A 22656-nucleotide genomic window follows, 5' to 3' on the forward strand; every position below is an offset into this window, starting at 1 on the left:
ACAACCCCAAACCCACAGTCTAAATTGTAGAGATGAAACCAGGTGTTTCTATAAGAAATACAATATATAACCAATCCAGCAACATGCTTAACACCTCCTTAGAAATGCAGAGCCCTCAACTTCCATTAAAGTCAATAGGAATTCAGGGTGTTCAACAATTTCGGGAGGTACTGAATGCTGTATAGGACAGAGCCCTTATGCATATATATGTGGACACATACAAAGGGGTGTGTTAATATTAACACACCATTACTAGGATAATTCTTTAAATTAAAACATATTTTAAAATTAACTTTATATGTATAATTATGGTTAAGGCAGCACCTTAACTGTTTCCACAATGGAATGAAACCAGTGAAGTGGAATGCATATAAGAAAGAAATTGCTATTGATCTCAGCCCAGGCCACACTATGCCTTGCATAGCAAATGGTTTCCATTACCTTAGTATCTTAAGATAATTAATGTGCAGTCACTGCCCCTATCTTATGTTATCGGTCATTCTGATACTGTTCAATTTCTATCAGGCAATGTTACGTTTTAGATGGGAGAGGCTTCATCAATAACTGTCATTTGATGATAATTTTATAAATCATGATGCCACCTACCCAATCCAATCTGTAAAATATGCACTTCATAGCTGATTGACTAACTGCTACATAAATCCCCACCATTCAATAGAGTATGCAATGCAATTCTCCTCATATTTTTAGTCATAATACCCTTTAGAATCATCTTTGCCTCTTTCAACATGATCTCTTATTTGTTTTGTTTCCCTAAAAAGTTATGTTTTTCTATTTAGCCAAATGATATCGCACTGAAATACTGTACAGGTTTCTAACACTGTAGAATGAGTTGTTCTATTTGGTAATCACAGCATGATGCTATTTTAGAATCACGCCATAGTCATACAAATTAAATAAACAATGACTTCACATTAGAGTTCTAATCATCACTTATTATCACGTTAGCTCACACTTTTTCATGACACAACATACGGTATATAGAAATATTACCTTTACCATAATATGGCTTTTTGACATGGCCGTCACTGGATTTAGGCTTCCTGTCATCCCCAGAAAGTTGTCGCGGAGGCTGCTCCTCAAATGATCTCATATTGTCCCTCCTTCCAGCTTCCATTGCCATTTTTTCCCTCATGGCTTTTGCTCTCTCAGTTTCCAAAGCAATAGCTTTCTCAAGTAGGGTTAAGTTACCTTTTGTCATATCAAAAACTTCTTCAGACCTGTCCGAAGTAATAGAGGTGGTATCATCATCTCTTTCATGACACCCATCCTCCTTTGCACAGCTAGAAAAAGTTCTAGATCTGGGACTCAACTGTTCTTCAAGCCTCATTAAGTTCATCATGTCAGAGTAATTCCGATCTGGCGTTCTTCCTTGGAAGTCATCTTCTTGCCTGACATGTTGACGAGCATTCATATTTTGCTGCTGATTTCTTTCCTGTGGGTTTGTCTCACTAAGTTTCCTAGCCAGATCAAAACACTGGTTCCTTAAGCATTCCAAACTGCTGAGACACACCTCTTCATCACTCTCCTCCACCATTTTTTCCATAAGTCCATTGTTCATAGGCTTCCCTAGCATTACAAAGTTCATATTCCTGTTATCTTGCTGTGAAATATTGTCTGCATAATTTCTGTCATTAATGTTTTCTGAAAGCACTACACCATGTCCTTGTGCTAATAATTTAAGGGAGTCCACTGTTTCCCTAACAACATCACTGTCTAAATCTAAACTCAGCTCACTTTTCCGACCAATATTTTCATTTTTGTCACTATCATCTTCCAGACTATTAGATGTATTGCTGTTCATTTCTGATTCTGTCCTGGCTCTGTATGCTGCATCCTCTGCAATTTTGCCAAGATTTAACAATGACTTGGCCACCAGTTCATCATAATTATCATACTCATCATTATTGTTATCATCTTTTTCTGTGTCTTGCATTATTCGAGTATTGTGACAATTCATTTGATGGTCTTCTGCATAAAAAAAGAAAGAAACAAAGAAAGAAACAAAGAAAGAAAGAAAAAGGAAAAGAAAAGAAAAAAGTGGCTAGAATTGGAACTGTTGTTGCAATAGCATGGACAGAAAACAAACTGCATGTCAAATACTGTTTATCATACAGTAGCTCTAGAACACTAAGACCCATGTTCAGGTAAGTAGAAACCGCTGGTATTAAGAAAATGAATATCTGTAAAGCCCATAAGGGCATTTTTATATATTTGCTATGCACCATTAATTTCTTTCATTTATCATATAATAAACTATTAATTATGCAGGAAAAAAGACATTTTTATTGTTTATTAATTGGCATTATTTCTAAAATATTAAGTCATAAATTCTTCTATTCCTCCTTTCACTTCTTTATTTATAGTTTTATTGGGGTTATTTTATAATTATATTATTCAAACTATAATATTTTCTTAGGTTGGTTTAACTTTCCTCACTCCAATCTTTTCAAAGGAGTGAGTGTTATAGGATCTGTTTTCTTAATTAATTAATGTACACCAAAAGAGAATTGGTTCTTATATAAGCACCGTATACACAATTAGTGCTATATGAAAAACAACTGTCAAGACAAGTACACAAAGAGGTACAAATACATTTCAATAAGTGCACCGGTAGCTAGAATTCAAAATCTATTGCTTAGCTATTGCAAACTATGAACAAGCGAAAAACTGTTAGATAATCATTACATAAAAGGAAAGTAGAAATAACAGTATGTACAATGTAAGTGTAAGTAGTTACACTATCCCCAATTTAGATTCGCTTACATACATGACATTGGCTTCAATCCAAAGTGTCTTGTCTATACAAAGGCCACATTAGATAACTCCTGTGTTGGCTTGTTATCCTGTACATCACAATATCACAAGATGACACATAGTAACTCTGTTTTACTGAGTTCTGCTCCAATAACTAGTGAGTAACAGAGGGGCAACTTTGTGAATAGAATGAGTCACTCTGAGACACGAGGAATACCCTTGAATATATCTCATCGTAATTCAAAAGTTAGTGTGCATCACCATCATACAAGTTCTTAAATAAACATAGGTCAATTGTTATTGACTAAAAACACAATATAAAATATATTTTAACACTCAGCTACTCAAACATTTTGAATATTTGCTGCAAGCACTTATATGTAACAGTAAGTCACATTTTTTAAAAAACAGGACTTCCCCAGTTTAGTAATTAGAATGACACACTGGGCCAGTTCAATCAATGGAGTTATGCTGATTTGCACCAGCTCAAGAGCTGGCTCATCAGCATAAGCTAACATCATAGGGACTCGGATGTATTTTGGTACAATTGTAGCTATAACAATTTCTAAGCTGTGACCTTTGTGCTTTGGGTTAAACAAAATGTAGTGGGAAATTTCAGGTAGCAGGAGAATTTAATATACTAATATTTGCTGACGGGTATGCTTTTGGAATAAAAGAATATTTTCTGCAGGTTGGCGGACAAAAGAATAAATCAGAATTTTAAATACAAAGCTCAACAGTGAGAAATATAATACTTCAGCCACATGCTAGTGTTCATTCTACACAGTGCTTGGGTATCCTGGGATGAGAGGAGGCTGTAGTTAAGCAGCAGAATTGATATACATAGTGGATTAGGTTGTGTCTACGAAAGGAAGAGCAGAGATCTGAGGGTAGTATATTGTGCAAACTACATTAGCTAATTAAGTATAGTATGGAGGATTATTAACAAGCAAAGATGTGTGTTATATTCAGCCGATAAGAAAACCCAAGTCATTGTCATAAAACCCATTTTTATTGTCAATCTTGGTATTATTTTAGTTTACAAGTCTATTATTTTTGTGATATCCAAAATTCTGATGGCCTCAGGTCACTAAAATTGAGGTGCATCAGAACTTGGTTTTCTCAGTGCAAGACTTGGGGATAGAGTTCAGCTATTTAAAAATTTTCCATTTTATGTGTTTGCATAGAAGTAGGTAGTTAAGTTAGACGATTAGTCTGTGGAATAAGAAAATCAAATGCGTTTAATACTCTAATGATCATATTCTAAAATGAAATTTATAAACAAATCTCACATTACTGAAATTATGGCCCAGGACCATCTGTATAAAGAATATTCAGTGGAAACTGCTGCTTTCACATAGTACTTCTTGCAGTTGTGTCTGATAGGCAGCCAGAGGTGAAAGAAATAACAGTGAGAGCAATTAATGAGGCACTAAGCTACACTTCTGAAAAACGTTGATGTGTTCAAGCTTAAGACTTTAACTTCCAAAAGCTGTTGTGAAGCCAGCATATGTTTAACAGCATATTGAAACATAGGACATGAAGATGTATATTCTCTCAGTTCATTCATATTAAGACTGTCCATGTGTGCACTGACTGTTCCACACAACACCTTTTGAACCTTTGAATTCTGAGTTGATGTTTTGACTTGAATGACGGGCATATGGATGATTACCAATGGATGAATGTGCAGTCCTTTGCCTATATTATAGTGCAAAGCCAAAATATGAATCACTTATTTCCCGAGTAAAGACATAAATTTATTTTGAGTGCTTGTAAAGCTGGGTAAAAGCTGTAACTTTAATACTGTATATTCTGTTAGATTGGTTTTATCCATTTAAGCTCTCCTGCCCATTCAACCCAAAAAAGGAGGAGGAGGGACAAGTGGAGGAGAAGAAGAAAGTGTAATGTTTGAATCTTTGATGAGGGAAATGGGAATAAATTCTCTTAATCCTTCAGTTACTATTTGTCTTCTACTTTATATTTCTTTAAAAACAATTATGTTTCTAGGGAAACATTTATTAATTAACTCCATGCAGTAGCTTTTTTTTTAAAAATAGGAAAACTACAGACGCATGTACCACTGTCATCTGGTCCAAGGCAGTTCTCCAGGGCTATCAGCACTCTGGCCAGATCCAGCAGCGCTCTTAGGCATGTGCTTAGTTTTGAAGCTACGTACTTAAGTGCTTTGCTAGGTCAGGCAAGAATGGTCATCACCCCAAAGGTTCAAGTCCCAAATTAGCATATGCTTTAGTTAACACGATTTTGGAAATATTTTAGTTTAACAATGAGGCAAAATTACTTTATACAAAACAATGTTACTTCACTTTGATTCAACTGTATAAAATCTTACCATGCTATTATTATTTTATGCTACCAAAGTTTAACTTTTAACTGGTTCCACACATTTTGTCTGTTTAATGATAATATTAATTTTATTATGACTGCACACATTATAGGTGAGATCTTGACTGGCTGTTATATGGCTGTGTGGGGAGGGAGTATGGCACCTTTCCCCCACGGTTTACACAACCTTGCTAAAATTGTAACAGTTACACCTGGGAAAGCAGATAGGCTGCTACCAATATGTTTCTCCAAGGTATAGGTGGCCAAGAGTGAGGTTGGGGGTGTGTGTGGATACAGCTATCATTCTGATCCTTCCTGTGTGCTGCTGGCTGGCTGCACAGACAGGGAATATGCATAAGGGGAATTTCAGATTGTGCTCCCCCCATCGTGGCCCAACCAGGAGGTCTCCTGGTTATCTCCTGGGAGGGTACCTCCCCTCTGACAATGCCTTGCTGTGCCTTTAAGGCATGATCTAGCCTTATGTAAGTGGTGTCTGTCTACAGATGGTTCGGCAGTAGAGCAGACTTAATTGTTGGCTGGAATCTCTGTGTCTGTTTCTCTAAGTGTCCTGAACATTTCTGCACGTGTGAGGTAAACTGGGTACCTTGTAGCTTGTAGGGAGTAGCTCTGTGATGAGCCAAAGTATAATTCCTCCATGGTTTCAACCATAGAAGTTGCTCTCTACATATCCTATAGGAAATGACAAACATTAAGATGTGCTGTTATACTAGGTAGCTTGACACTTTTCAGCAGTGTTTTAAAGCATCAGGTTCCTTCAGCCACCCAAACATATGTGTGTACCTGTATTACTGCCCTTACAAAAATGAAGCATATTGGCTTTTCCATAGCACCTTTCATCCAAGGATCTCAAAGCACTTTACAAAAATTAATTAATAAAGCCTCACAACACCCCTGTGAGGTAGGTATTTTTAGCTCCATTTTACAGATGGGAGAAATGAGACACAGAGAGATTGAGTGAGCCATTCCAGATCACACAGTGAATCACTGGAGAGCAAGGAATAAGACTTAGACCTCCTGACAGTGCTTCCTCCCTTTGCTCCTACCAAATACATTTTTATACATCTGTTTGGTAGAATAAACCTTGCCATATTTTTACTGTAAGAACTCATGCAAAGTAGCACCTTCTTTTTAAAAGGAAAATATACAGCATTTAGTTTCAGAGATTCTGCAGAGAGAGGCAATGATACTTCAGTAGTAGCTACATTCCTATCAAAAGCCACAGATTTCACAAACCAAAGGTTTCTCAAATCTGTGGCGTGCCTGTCATTTTATCTGCTTTTTCATGGGCCTGAGGGAAAATAACATGGCTACAATTCCCAACCTATGTGATTATACTAGCTTCCTGAACAGATGGAATTTTTCATCATCCAATCAGCATCCTCTGTTTTTTATGACACCTGACTCATCTCGCTACTGACTTAGTCATACACCAGTTCCTAACTGTACAGTATGCAATGTAATTGGGTTGCCCCTTTCCTCCTTCTGGTCCAACAAAGTGATAAATATAGATGTTCATACATAGGTCACACAAGCATGTCTGGAATATTTTAAAGTCGGTCTAAAAACGTTTAAAGGGACACCATCAGATCATATCAGGTACAAATTTCTAGATGTTTGAAAAACAAACTTCTTTGGTTTTCATTTTTACAAAAATCTCAGACAAACAGAAATTGCCTTCTTTTCTGGAAAAAAATCCTATAACGGAGGAAACTGAGGTGAGAAAACCCAGTGAGCTTCCTCCAAATTCTTCCACTGTGGGTGGGGTTTTTTCTCACCCCTCCACTGAGGAAACAGAGGGATCATACTCCACACTGTGGAAGAGTCTAATCCAAAGTTCACTGAAGTCAACTGAAAAACTCCCATTGACTTCGGTGGAATTGGATCACACCCCAAATCTTTCAAAATCCATGTGGACGCCAAGGATTAAGTAGGCACTCAGGGCTGACAATATGTAACTCTTTGCCTCTGCCCCAGTTCCTGTTATTCTCCTTTGCTGTGAGGGTGTTAAGTTAAAAACCAAAACAATTTATTTGTGTAATATTTGACATCTTTTTTTAACCTCTATTTGCAAATACATAAAATAAAATATCCAGAATTTAAAAAAAATTAATTATTTCTTAGATGCATTTTAATTACTATATAACATCTATGTAATTTTTTCCCCCTACTTCTTCCTAAAAAAACTCTTACTATAGAGGTAATGTTGGGTTCCACTGCTTAGAATCTCCACAATAATTACAGCATTCAAATAATAACCAATGCTCAAAGAGAAATGAATGAAGTGTGGAAGTCATTAAACACTGTAAGGAAAGTCTGAGCTGAAGAACACAGCACATCACAGTGGGGTTCAGTATTATAAAATAGGAGTGAGTGCTGCAGAGCAGGTCTGTACAGACCTTCAGATATAATACATAATTAACTATTCTTTCTTACTGTGTCTTTTCTTCCTTAAAAAAAATATTTTCTTTCAGTCAGTCTTTTCATTTTCTCCCTGTTCCACTTTTTATCTGGTCTTACTAACTGATGTATGGTGTAGGGTTGTTGTTTTTTCCCCTTCAAATAGTAAAATTTAAAAGGAATAATAGGCATCCTTGCAGAAACTATAGAACTGTCACTGGCAAATAAAGATGTTCTTTAATTGTTCATATTAAGATAAAATTGAAAATAACCAACATACATTTTAATTAATAATTTTGGAACCTTGAAATTGATAAATGTGCTCTAGTAAAAAAATAATGGATGTCTTCTCATATCAGTGGGCAGGGATTCATACACAGTTTCCCCCTATTCTGATCATCCTAATCTCTCTCTTCTTTCTCCCTTTGTATCCCGCTTGTGACCACTGTTTTTTGTTCCATCTGAGCCATGGCTATTTTCTAGCCCTCTGTGACTCAAACAGCTATTACCATCACCTCCTGTGCTCCCAGTATTCTTTTTCAGCTTCCTATCCATCCAATTATTTATTATTATGTATGCAGTACCATGGAGGTGTGCATGATGCTTTACAGTAAACATGTTTCTTCCCAAAACAGGGTATGATCTAAGGGTCCATTCCTCCAAACCCAATTCTACCACCCTTACTCATGTTGAACAATAACTTGCCTCACAAATATTCCCATTAGGTGATGGCAGAATATGAGAAGTTCTTACTCAGGAATATTCCCATTGACATTATAGAATCAGCCATGTAATTAGACAAAGAGAGCGCTCCAGACAAGCAAGGAGGTGTTTAAGGCCAGTTCAACAGTTACAAAGGGCCAATTTTTGCCATTCTTATGCACAATGTAGGGTTGCCAACCCTCCAGGATTGCCCTGGCGTCACCAGGAATTAAAGATTAATCTTTAATTAAAGAGTATGTCATGTGATGAAACCTCCAGAAATACTTCCAACCAAAATTGGCAACCCTAACAGTGAGTAGTATGTTACTCTACAAGTAATTTCATGTATTGAAATGGAACTCCTTGCAGAGTACTTCAACCTCTTTGTTGATGTTGTGTTTTTTGTTTTGTGTGGTATTCTTCTGAATATCTCCAGGGAACACAGGGATATCTGAAGGGGCAGTTTTAACAGCAACCATTCTCCAAGAGGTATGTCAGTTTTTTCCTCACTCTTAGGCTATGTTTACATTGCAAACAGGAATGTGATTTGCAGCTCACGTAGAGGTACCCACCTTAGCTTTAATCTAGCTAGATTGGTATAAATAGCAGTGAGGACATGGTGGTGCAGGCTTCAGTGCAGGACACAAATTTGAGTGTGTACCCAGGGAATTCAGGCAGGTTGGTATAACTCATGCTGAAGCCTGCTTTGAAGCATCTTCACTGCTATTGTTAGCAGGCTAGCTAGATGAAAGCAAGTGTGGGTATTTCTACACAAGCTGCAATTCTCACCCATGGTGTGGTCTCTCTTTCCAAAACTGCATTCACCTCTGACTTTACCTGAAGGGAAGTACTTACTTTCCATTTCCTTCTTCTGAAAAAAAATAGATATTCCACTTGCCTTTCTTTGATTACAGTGTCCTATTCAGTATCAACCTATGCACCAGGATGGCATTTCCACAGGGCTGGGACTTTTGTCTCACAAGCATTATATCTCACTATGGCAGTGGTATCCAATCTTGTCAGTCAGAGGGGAAAACATTATTGCAGAAAAGGTGAAGAGGCCGCAATCAATACTTTGAGACAGACCCTCTGGCCTGCTCTATTCGCTTTGCACACAGACTGTGCAGGGGACTGGGTAGATAATCAGGGAGCTGTGACTGAGGCTGCTTCTCATCTTCTACTGCTTTCACTTCTCCTAGGCTTCCTGGAGGGAGCAAGGGGCTGGGTAGAGTAGGGGAGCCATTCTGTGCCAGGCATTGCCCTGGGCTCAGACATAGCCAGGTCAGTGTGTACTGGTTTCCTTCTTTAACTCAGGTTCCCACTGTCCACCAGGGAAGCTGGTGATGAAGCAGCGAAATCTGCTCTCCAAGCCCTGCAATACAGCAATGGAGTTGCAGCACAGAATGAAGAGCAGCTACTCACAGATCCAGGGCCGGCGCTTCAATTTAGGAAACCTAGGCAGTCGCCTAGGGCACCAGGATTTGGGGGGGCGGCATTTTGCTGCTCTCTGCGGCAATTCGGCGGCGGGGGGTCCTTCCACGCTCCAGGTCTTTGGCGACAATTCTTCAGCGGGTCCTTCACTCGCTCCGGGACCCGCCGCCGAAGTGCCTCGAAGACCGGGAGCACGGAAGGACCCCCCGCCACAGAATTGCCGCCAACGACCAGGAGCGCGGAAGGACCCCCACCTACGGCGCCAAAAACCCTGGTGCCGCTCCTGCACAGATCTAGTTCACAACAGAGCTGCTCTGGGGCTGTGGTGTAGAAGACTACCCAGGAATCAGAGACCTCCCTACGGCAGCAGGCCCAATCTGAATACCAGTTTAAAAATCACAGGAAGCAGCTCAGAGAACATGTTTCCAATCCATAATCACATGCACATTTTCTTCTTAGCACAGTTGTCCTCTAGGGTCACAGATTGGATGCTACTGGGGCACTCAATCTCCTTTTACTTACAACATTCTGAGCAATCCTGACTTTTTCTCATAGCGTTGGGTTTCTCTTTGCTGCATAGCTTTGTTGAGGATCAGCAATATTCTGTTACACAGAAGGAATTGTCGGGGGGAGGTTAGGAGTCAGTTTAAGATATTTTTGGGTTGTGAACAGGGACAAAGTTATGTGGGAACAAGCTGATGATGGTTAAGTGGAATGGCTTGTTTATGCTGCGTTGGGTGATGTAGAGATTATTAGATCCGGTTAGATGAATCTGCTCTCCATTCTGAGGTTGAGGATGTTCTTGTTAGGTAAGATTCTATTATGGGAAGGGGTCTTTTCAGTGTTTTCTTAATAATGCTGTCTGATTAGCCCTCAGGCTGGGGTGAGAGATCTGCTAGGTTTCTTTTCCTCCGTTTCCATCCTCTTGCTGGGTTCAATGGTAGGGAAACTGGGGAGATAAATATTCTATGTGCAAGAGTAACAGACTTTGTCTGTTTTTGAAGCTTTTTCTTAGGATATGGACCTTGTTTCCCTTTCCCCCACCACATCATTTTTTCAGGAGCCAGCTTCAGCATCTACATCCCCTTTAGTTCCTTCAGTTTGGTGGTTAGGAAGGCTCAGCAATGTTACTGTGAGCTGAAGATAGGGAGAGACAATCTCTGGGTGATTGGATTCATTGATACTTGTGATAGAGAGTATGGGGAAACAAAGCAGGAGATTCTGTAGATTGAGATCTGTGGGTAGATTATTGTTATCTGTGGCATCATCATGGAAGAGCAGAGACCCTACACTTCAATTCATGTTGTTTAGTCCATGGCCAGTGACTCACTCTATCAATGTGCCTGCTACCACAGAACACTGAATCCTCTTCTGTTTTCAGCCATCGACAAAGAAGCCCCTAAGCACTCTCTGCTTATTTTCCATCCTCACAGTGGTATAGTTTTACCTTTCACACCCTGAGAAGGGTAGTGACAGACTTGCCCAGAGACCAGTCAGCTGCAGGGTGTATAAACATTTATGGTATGGTATTGGTAGCGGTGAAGAAAACTTTGTTCTTTCTACTACTGTACACACAAAGTTATTTCCAGCAGGATTGTTACAAGTGGCTGTCCTCCTGATATATCCTCAGTGGCTCCGCTTGGAAACTGACAGCTATTTCATATTGTGAGGAATTTCCCCCCTGCTGTGCAGCTCTGCATTAGACTGGCTGTCCTGGTGGGAAAGGATTTGTGTCTAGGGAGGACAATTGCAACGGCTTCCCTAGGAAAATTTTGGTCAGGTTCTTCATGTTGTAATCTTGTCAACTATTGACCTGCCTCTAATCTGCCATCTTTGGGAAGATTATCTTGAAGGTTGGAGCAAGGCAATTTTGGTGTCTCATAGATTCCTTCATCCAGGGCCGGTGCAAGGATCTTTCGTGCCCTAGGCGAAACTTCCACCTTGCACCATCCCACCCCCGCGCCCCCGCCCTGAGGCACCTCCCCCACCCCAGCTCACCCCTGCTCCGCGCACGAGCACGAGCACCCCGAGCACGCCGTGGCTGCTTCACTTCTCCCGCCTCCCAGGCTTGCAGCGCCAATCAGCTTAGGCACTGCAAGTCTGGGAGGTGGAAGAAGTGAAGCGGCGATGGCGTGCTCGGGTAGGAGGCGGGTCAGGGGTGAGCTGGGGCAGGGAGTTCCCCTGTGTGCCTCCCTCCCCCCCCCTTACTTGCTGCAGGCTGCCCTCACTGTGCCCCCCTTCCTCAGCTCCCGCCGCCTAAATGCCGGCGGTGACCGGGGTGGCCGAAGATCCGGCCGCCGCGGTTGCTGCTGAAGAAAATGGCACCCCCCAAATCCTAGCACCCTAGGCAACCACCTAGGTCGCCTAAATGGTTGCACCGGCCCTGCCTTAATCCCTGTTAGTCTGGTTTTAGTATGTCATGGAGACTGTGCTGGTCTCATTGGCTGAGGTTTTCCTCCTGTCAGTGAGGAATAGTCAGGAGTCTATGCTGATTCTTTTAGATATGAGAGTATTTTACACTGTTGAGTGTGAAGTTTGGCTACTTTACTTGCAGTCACTAACCAGGGAAGACAATAGAGTCTTTGTGACTTCTGGGGGTTGTTGAAATTTACATTACTCGGTATTGAAAACTTGAATCTGAAGCTTAGTTACCTGAAACCATGCCTGTCCTGCAATACACTGTGGCAGTGGTTTAGCTCAAGCATCACAGCTAATTTCATGGATCCCACATTTAAATCTGGTTGCTAGTAGCAGAACAATCTCAACAGAGGGTGTTTCTTTCTGGAACTCATTTTCCTAGCATATCCAACAGAACTAGAATCTATTGAACTTTACAAATACTTCTCTTTTCTGATGTATGTCTTTGAGGAGATGATTGAATAGTGAAAGGGTTTGTTTGTTTTAAGGTAATTTCCTTTTCTTTTTGCTCATTGGAAAAGGGTATTGCAATGGTATTTATTAAATTTTGAGTATGTGCCCTGAGACATCAGAAGGTAGATCATCAATCAAGTAAATCAAGTAAAATAAATAATTAAATAAGTGCAATAGCTAGATTTCCATTATATATATGCAGTCTTAGCTTATAATGCGCAAATTATATTTTCTGATTTATTCTCTGAGCCTGTTTCTGCTCTCAGAATGGTGCAAACCGGGGTAGCTATAATGAAGTTCAGAGGAGTTACACCAACATAAAACTAGTTATGAGATCAAAATCGCTTGCTCTAAATCCACCTGAGATCATGTTTGCTCTTTTCCTGCAAATATTCTGCAGATGACTCATACTAAAATCACTCTACGATTTTTTTCACTCTCAGTTATTTGTCCATTTTTGTATGATTATTTTTGGGCTCTAGTCTCATTACCTTAAATTTCTCTACATTGAAGTGTGTGGACCTCTTATCAGTCAATAGAACTAATCTACCCATTATTAATTTGTTTACTCTAACACTTTGTATTTGCTGCTGTACTATGCTTTATAACTTTCTAAATAAATTGGAAGAGTATCAAATGCTTCCCTAAAACTCAGATAAATCATGTAAATTGTTTCACCACAATCTATATATTGATGTACAGTACTTCAAGCAAGTGACTTCAAGCAAGGCACACATTTTCCAGGACAATTATCTTTTTTATAAATACAAGATGATAATTCCTAATTATGTATCTCTAAATGACAAGTACATTTGGCTCACCACTGTTTTTAATATTTTTCCCACAAATGAAGCCATGTTTACTGAGTCCATGGTTTACCAATCAGAAGTAGATAAACCTAACAAAGAGTCATGAAATCTTGCGTGGGTTTTTCAAAAGTACTCAGTTAGTCTAACTTTGCTTCCAGTTAAGTCAATGGGGATAAAACTTCCCTTAGCTTCAATGAGAGCAGAGTTACAGCAACACTAAGCGCTCTTGAAAATCGCACCCTTCATGCTTCCAAACCCATCCAGCCCAAACAACATTTTCAAGACATTTCAAGAACAAGTATGACCGTTCAATTGATATGATGTCATTATTTCAGCTCAAAATTAAGAAAACTAATAAAATAGAACCCAAATTATCTGGAGATCTCAAGAGAAAATAAATCTTCAGATAGATGGTTGAAAAAAACAGGGACTATGAGTGCAGCCTTCACACCCTGCTGGCTAACTTACCTAGTTATAGACAACTAGCCAGCTAACTCAAGACCAGCTGGCTGGGCAGTAGGAGGTGGCAGCAGCAATAGCTCAGTACTTGCACAAAGTCTTTATGCACTAGTCAGACTTTAATACATATGCCCTTAGTGAATTCTTTAGGCCTGATTCTCTACTGCTCTACACTTTATGTAGTCCGGTACATTGGTGAAAAGTGAGTGTGAAATGCTCCCAAATTAGAATGGTGCTGCGAAGTAGTGGAGAAAAAGGCATAAATAGTTCAGCAGGTGTTTATGCACTAAAGTCTAATCTTGGGGGACATTATCAGGTGAAAACTGATACTAGATTTAACTAGAGTTCCAATAATTTAGGTCTGGTTGTACTAAATCATGGATGAGTTAATCCCCCAAAATAATACCTACATCAAACAATGCCACCAGCACAGGAAAAGAGTGGTGACATGATAAACAGATATTAGTCATTTAATGCACTACTTGAAGGTGCACACATACTGTGACAATGAGGGTCATATAAAAACCTATAGATAGAATAGAATAGAATATCCACACACATGCATGTGGATATGGACATGTTGCCTACCCCTGCTTCTGACCAACTGTTCTCCTGCCACTAAACCCATCTTCCTTTCCTTCCACTATGACCATGTCACTTTCCTTTTATTCCTTCGCTGTGCTCCTGTTGCCTTTCACACTAAGTTCAAGCTTTTCATTCTTACTTTCACAGCCCTGCACAATGCTGCTCCTATCTACATCTCTGCTTTCTTATCTGCCTAATACTCTGCTGTAACTGGCACATGATTCCCTTACCCACTGTCTGCAATCCTCCCAGCCTGACCTCCTAATAATTCCTTTGGAATCAATATTTTTCTTCATACTCATTCCCATTCTCCCCTTTACACTTGGAAGTTGCTCACTCTCCCTGGATAACAGAAGTTCTCCCTCCCCTTTCTTCAAACAAATCCCCCCTTAAAATATTCACTTCTATGCAGACTTTCAACAATAGTCGCCTAAAGAGAGAACAGATGCTTAAAAATACTATCAACAATATTATGTCACTTCCAGATTGGATCTCATCTGGCATTTTGTGTTGGAACTGTAACTTCTGTAAATTCATAGAATCATAGAATATCAGGGTTGCAAGGGACCTCAGGAGGTCACCTAGTCCAACCCCCTGCTCAAAGCAGGACCAATCCCCAACTAAATCATCCCAGCCAAGGCTTTGTCAAGCCTGACCTTAAAAACCTGTAAGGAAGGAGATTCCACCACCTTCCTAGGTAACCCATTCCAGTGTTTCACCACCCTCCTAGTGAAAAAGTTTTTCCTAAGATCCAACCTAAACCTCCCCCACTGCAACTTGAGACCATTACTCCTTTTTCTGTCACCTGGTACCACTGAGAATAGTCTATATCTATCCTCTTTGGAACCCCCTTTCAGGTAGTTGAAAGCAGCTATCAAATTCCCCCTCATTCTTCTCTTCTGTAGACTAAATAATCCCAGTTCCCTCAGCCTTGGGGCATGGATCATATCTTTTCCTATGTTTGCAGAGTGGTATACAAACAGACTGTACTCATCAGACATTAAAAATCAGTAATGTTTTAAATCTATTGATTGCTTTATCTACCAAGTCCTGTGGTTCCACCGCTCTTCTGAATGTTCTAGTAATAATTATTGGTCATTTGGTATTCCACTTGTTCTTTGTTACATTCTTCTGGTGCTTAATTATCTGAGGGTAGGGCTTTATTCATTATACTGTAGAGGGAGGAGAAATGACAATCAACATTCAATATGAAGCCTGACTTTAAAACTGAATGACTGTTTTAATTATTGCAGACAACGCCAAGATAGGTAGGGGGCTTCTCTATAAAGATTTTAGTCCAGTGCTTTGCTGGATGTCCAATAAGCTGTTTAGCAAATGTTTCTCAGTTATACAGAACTTTTTTGTAACATTAGGGATATGGTAGAACTGCAAATTTGATACTTGGGACATAATATAGATCAGAAGGAATGATCAGTGCAGTGTGTACAATGCCTAAAAGGGTATGTAATAAACAAAGAGCTCCCATCTCAGCCACTATATGGAAAAATAATGAAAATCTTGATTTCTTTAATGCTTTTTTGTATATGGGGCAGGCCAGGCCAAATACAGCTCTTTGAAGTCGCTGACATCAGTGGAGTTACTTTAGCTTTACAACAGCATAACTGAAAACAGACATGATGTCCCATGCTTCAGTGCTTACCTAGCCATCTTCCAGCAGTTTGTGAGATTAGGATTGTCAAAGCTATGGATTCTAGTTTAATTTGATCAGCTCACATGATCAGTTCACGTCAAATAAGGCTTAATCCTGTCATAAATTAGCTAGTACAAGGTTTCTCACACATAGATGTTCCAAAACATCTTCTTTAAAAAATTTAAACAAACAAACATTAACCACCTTTGGCACCGGGTATTATTTATATATGTAATACAGGTGAGAAGATAAAAAAATAACAAAAATTAATATCCATATTATCTGTAGCAGCCTACATATACCCATTGATTCAGGGAATTTTAATAACCAAGGTGACCAAAACGAGCTTGATTTCCCTGATCCTTTGAATAGTCCTCTCTAATTAACACTTTTATATCCTTAACCCAACTTCTTGTTCCTTTGCTAGCATTAGAGTTCTCTGTCTTTTGCTGACTGCACTGGCAAGCTGGCTGGCTGGCTAATTCTAGCTCCTCAGACTCACAGACTGTCTGTAACCTAAATTAATTAATTCAAGTGAATGTACCTCTTAAGATATAAAAGTATTGTCTCATGTGCGGTATAGGTGACAGAAGAATACAACTTAATTGTTCTGGAACCCATTACGCAAAGGAGACAACACTCCTATAATAACAGTTACTCACGATTATATAAATATATTTATTATAGATTGTTGCTTTTGTTTCACATGGTAATTTTCTCAGTATGCTTTTCAGTTTAGTATTAACCCCTGGTGGAACCGTTTAGTGGAAAATTTCAGGAGCTCCTCACTAGCCAAACAGAAACTTCCACTTTTCTAGATGAAATCCTTCTGGCCTTATTCATTCAAAATTCCAGTAGAATACATGCTGTAACTCCAATGGGAGCATTTCCTGAGTAAAATGAGCAGCATTTGGCCCTCTTAGAGCTGCGTGAACCAAGAATCTTAGCAAAAGAGATCAAATTAGAATCTTTAATATTGACTTGGTGATGAGCAGAATTTCCACGCATGCTTTTGGAATCACCAAATGCAAATGTCAACAGACACTCATGTAGGCTATGTACCCTCTACCTATACTGCTACATATCCTTGACAGCTTAATTTTGTTTTCTCCATCTTGGAACTTCTGGCTCTGGAAAGCAATGGAATTCATAGGGATAATGGATATTAAAAGTCAATTCTTATACACTATGTGAAAACCTTCCCTTATGTGCCATCTTTCAGATGTGAGACTTTCAAGGACATCATCAGGTCATATCTGTTTGGAATACCCATGGAGAGGGCAGGTATTTAATTTTATTCACTAAGGTCTAGACTGAGCCTTTAGGCACATCCCTGTGTAAGCAATGGTGCATAGCTGTCTGACAAAGGGAGGATCACTGGTAAGGAACTGAGTTTCAAAGAGTCACAATAGATATAAGTGTACACTCCTAATACTACAATATTTTCCCCTTGAATTCCTCCCCAAATTCCACTTTGCTCCAGGAGGGAGTAATTTAATACACAGCTCTGCCACCCACCATGGGGAGGAGGTGGAGTCAAGGATACACACTGCATTTGTGCACAGGTAAAGGAAAGTAAGAGAAGTATTGGATGCACAACCCCTCAGATTGCCCCTTCTCCTAGAACCACAATCTGTGAGTGTCCTATATGACTGTGCCCCAACTCCCCTGGCACAGCTGCAAATTAACAGATTGCAGTGAAGTCCAAACGTAATTAGTCATTACTCAGTAAGGCCAATGCCTTGTTTTCAATTAAGATTCCGGGCAACAGTCAGCAAGTTACAAAATAAGTGCTAATACAACCAAAACTATAGTCACAAATAAAACAGATTCAACACAAAACAAAATTAAATCAACTGTCAAGTAGTTCTGGTGTGAACACTTACAGTAATACTCTCCTCTCAGGTCTCTTATCCAGACTTCAAATTTAATTATTAATATTGCATAATTTGTCCTAACTCCATTTACAGAACTGCTGCTGATGTCAATGGAAGTTCTCTGTGTATATATTTACAGCAGGGATCCAGTATTTGGATCATCAAGGTGATATTGTATATTGTACAAAGCTGTAACTAGACTGTTTACTTTTGAAGGACCAGAAGATCTTGTGCCTGCATCTGATGTTTTGATACACTAAGTATGTAAAGTCCAAACTAAGCAAGATACTTAGCCACATTAACTCACTTGCTTAAAATTGGGAAAGCCAACAGATCTGCTCACATGCTTAAAGTTGGGCACATGTTTAAGCACCTTGCTTAATCAGGGTCTGAAATAATTGCTACCCAACTGTGTTATGCATTTACAGACAGAACAGTGTCTATTTAACATTTTGTAAAGGAGGATGTGACAAACATAAAATTACTTTACACACATGTAATTCCACTGATTTAAATGGAGTTATTCCTGATTTATACTGATGTAAGTGAGCTCAGAATCAGGTCCAGTCTCACAGGAGCATTGGAAGAAAAATTACAACATTTGAAGAATATGGTTAACAAACGATACTGTCTAAGAGTACCAAATGGTAACCACTTTAACTATATAGTATTGGAGCAAGTGAAAGCCTATCTAGCGACAAATTTGTTTTTAAACAAAAAATAGCAGAGTAAGCATGATAAATATATCTGGCCCAATTCCACAAGAACTAGAGGTATCCAGAGGGAATCTACTAGCTAGCTTTTCTCTAAACCCTATTTTTAAGGCTTGTGCATTCCTGCACTAAGCTACTTGTTTTTTTAAAAAATCACATTATTATTTCCAGTTGAATTCGGCTGGGGAAAGTGTAATTCTGACCAGAGTAATACTAACTCAAATGATACAAACTACTAAAAATGAAAACACTGAACAATCTCTACATTTACACAGGTCTAGTTTGGTAGGAATGATACATCTGGTACAAAAACAAAGACATCAAGAATTGTTATACAGTAGCATGACCTGATCACTTGCATACCTTTGCATCTCTGAAAACTACAGATGAAAGGCAATATTAACAGTTTGTATCAACAAACATCAATCAAGGGACTGGAGTAAGGTCTTCTGGTCATTGCTGTTAGGTTTTTTTCCCCATTATACTGTTGGTGGCAACATACCCCCATCACAGTATTCTCCATCTTCTTTTATAAAGGAGATGAAAATATAGAGCAATACACATGAATAGAAAAGTCCACCAGCACATTCTGAAGGATTGCTTCCCCTTCTGTTTATTAAATCCTCTCTGATCCTGGAAAATGCATTCCTTTCCATTTATTGTTCTAAGCAGTGAACAGCTGTTTCCTGGCCTCTTCATTTAAGGCTGTCATTTCTTTGGTTAGATGTTTTGCATATATGGTACACCAAGACAGGTGCCTAGCTTTTTTGCTCCGATTAATGTGGAATGCTTTACTGTGTTCACCAAATGTGTGACTGCTTTCTTGCTAATAGTTTGAATAAATGAATGTGATTGATGCTAGGCAGATTGGACAGGCCAGCTCTCTGGTACAAACCTGTTTATTTCATTGTTTCAGAGACTTAGAGATTCTTAAGTTGCAAGGACAGTGGGGATCTGTGTTCTACCACAATATCCTCAGTACCGATTCATTCATCTTTAGATTGGTGTTTGTGTCTCCCTTTGCTTAGAAGGACATGCATAATCAGCCACAGAAGCAATCTGATGAAGGGATCAGAAGATAAAGAGGGCACTATCAAAGTTAAACTATAAACTAATAGGTGGATTTCAAGACATCAGGTATCTGTATACCAATAGCCTAGTGTGTGCTAGTGGGGAAAAGGCCAAATTTCACCAGAGTATTAAAAAACAGTAGTCCAATTTGTAGAAGTGAGAAAAAGGTGAAGCATTTCCTCTCTGTATTTCCAAGTAATAGTCTGTAATGCAAAGATTTATATTCAGTCTCCTTGAATATGCTGCAACTGTGCCTTGCAGTTATGCAAACATTATGTGGTACCTTGTACTGGTATACTGTATATGCTACTATGAATTTGAGGGAATTAATATGATATAAAAGGGAGTATTTATCAAATCTATACATCCTGACCATTCACCTTTTAGTAAACTACAATAAATCTTTTGTAGCATGATCATGTGAAATGGATTAGACTTGATCAATGTATTCAATTTACTTAGATCTAGAATCAGCCTGACTCCTCCTGACCCTGAGGGATTATGAAATACCTGGAGTACAAGCCATCTTGAATGTCTTCATGTGATATAGGCTAAATGGTGCCTTGGAACATCCGTTCCTGGAGCTCCTCCAACGGAGATTTCTTTCTATAATAGAAAAGCTTTGTGAAACAGTCTTTGGGAACCAGCTATCTGAAGTGATCTCTTCTCAGAAGGAGAAATACCTTAGTTTGCCTTGCAAAGCAAATGTGCCCTAAGTATTTGACTACAGGGATTTTCAGCAATAACCACCAAAGTGAAGGGGCACTCCCTAAAAGTGGGTTTTCTCTTACTATTTTACTGGTAGCCTTCCCATGTGGATTGGAATTTACAGGTTAGATTATGTTAACAAGGGTCACGTGTCTGCTTTCTCTTTTGGGGATGTGAAAGAAATTGGAAAGATCTGTCTTTCCTTTCATAGTGGTAGTACTGTACGTAAGGGCTTTTCAGGCCTGTGCTACATTTTGATTGGATATATCCCTGTTCTTCAAAGAGATTCATTACATTTAATGAAAGGTTAAAATGAATGTTGTGGCCATTGAAAGGGCATTTTAAGCATTAATTTTAGTACAAGTGATTATATACTGAGATATCAGCAAAGGATTTGGGATCTAGCTCCAAAAAGTCTTTGGTTCTCTTAAATTGGTATTTTGAGATTTGTAAGAGTGTTGCTTTAGGATGCTTCTGTGTCTTCCAAGTCCTTTATTATGTCAAAGGTTCGGCTCTAGGGATAGGATTTTCTAAAGGGCCTCAGAGATTTCAGAGCTCAAGCCTGATTGTCATTCAATAAGAATTATGTTCCTAAATCACTTAGGCCCCTTTGAAAATTCCAACCTAAATTCAGTTTCCTGTTACAAAGGGGTAACTCCAGAATCATTACAATTAGTTATTTGCGGTGTCTCTGGATTTGCCCCCATATAATAGGAAACTTAATTTGGACCTAGGAAATTATATAGTACATTGCTTTATGTTTCTCATACTTGTTGACTTAGAGATCACGTTCCCATCTGATAGGATTTTTCTAGCAAAACTGTCTGAGATTTTAATTGTCTTGTCCATTAAGACTAGGCTTGGTTATGAGACTTTGCAAAATTTCTATAATCTCATAAAACTACAGCACCACTGAAAAAAACATCTATAAGCACTGCAGAGACACCTTTATCTAGAAGTTCTACTCTTAGTTTCTAATTGTAATTATGTTGGCTGTGTGCATACTGTGATTTTCCCAGAACAAACTCTTAAATGATTCACCTTAAGGGAGTTCTAAAAATATAAGCAGAGAATTCCAGTAAATGATGAAAGATTCCTGTATTATGAGCAATGGAAGGAGAAGACATTTTAGGTTCTCGGTCAAAAACCATATAAAATAAATTATCCCCCAAAATCTGTTTGTTTAAATATCTTCTGGACCTCTCAAAAAAACAAACTATGGCTATCATCTCAAATCTAGGTCTTCCCACTCCTTGACCTAAAGAAAAAGAACTTCTTATTATCTTCATCATTAGGCACTAGTAACTCTATCTCATGAATCAACTGTGCTGTAACTAGTATCACCTGTATTATAATATGCTGATTCCAAAAAGGTAATAAAATTAATTTGCCCTAAATAATTCCACTGTTAAGCCCCCTATTTTATTAGACTTTCTTTTTTGCATTCCCAGTATTTTACCGAGAAATACTTTTTCTTTTATCTAGGCAACTACATATTATCCCTGAAGTAACATGAGATCCTTTGGGTAGCTGACCTGTTTGACTTTTCATCTACTCTAATATGATGTCTAGCTAATATAGGTACTTCGGCAAAATTCCTAACTTGCAGTTCTTAATTCGAGCCTACTCAGAGAAAGAAACAATAGCAGCCACTAAAGTTGTTGATTAGGATCACTAACTGTACGTGCAGCAGTGCTGGACATAAGTAAAGCACCATGTTCTGTAATATCTGTACCAGTAAAACTAATACAAAGCTTGGCAGAAGGAAGTTTCTTTAGCTCCTAAGTGTTTTTTCCCCCTTAAATCATTTTTGATAGTGTAGATTCGTTATTGTCCACCTGGGCCCAAAACCATTGCAACAGCTCCACTATGATCCAGTTGCCATTACCTCTTAAGAAAGAACTGCTAGAGTTCTTATGCAATCCAACAGGATAGCAATTGCAGTCACACACCTGCCTGAGCTCAGATAGACTATCCTTACAGGTTCTGAAACAACAGAGTCTCTTTGCATAAGGAAACAGCCTCCCCTGGCATCAAACTCCTTCTGAACTTTCAAGCTTGGCTACCTTGTTTTTAATAGTTTTGGTAGGCAAATTAAAAGTGAATGAGGAAATGCTGTGGGTTGAGGCATCTGCAAAAAAATGCTCATAGCCATCTGTAAGCCACACAGTTGTCTGAATGAAAAGTACTTCCTAAATCTTTTTCTAAACCTGACCTAAGAGAATGCTGATACAAAA

General features: G+C 39.0%; 1 protein-coding gene across 8 annotated transcripts in view; it reads right to left on the reverse strand.

The window, feature by feature from the left end:
* Positions 1-22656, reverse strand: part of MYT1L (myelin transcription factor 1 like) — a 369230-nt gene that overhangs the window by 96007 nt on the left and 250567 nt on the right. For 7 of the 8 annotated variants that reach the window (XM_039531760.1, XM_039531757.1, XM_039531764.1 and 4 more), the window contains 2 exons: positions 20222-20317; positions 1015-1992 (listed from right to left, as the gene is read on the reverse strand). In XM_039531760.1, coding sequence (XP_039387694.1) covers positions 1015-1992; positions 20222-20317 — 1074 coding nt within the window. Of the gene's footprint in view, positions 1-1014; positions 1993-15443; positions 15521-20221; positions 20318-22656 lie in introns of those variants that run through there. The other variant, XM_039531765.1, reaches the window with a different exon arrangement.

The sequence above is a fragment of the Mauremys reevesii genome, linkage group 3 (genome assembly GCF_016161935.1).
Source record: "Mauremys reevesii isolate NIE-2019 linkage group 3, ASM1616193v1, whole genome shotgun sequence".
NCBI lineage: Eukaryota > Metazoa > Chordata > Testudines > Geoemydidae > Mauremys > Mauremys reevesii.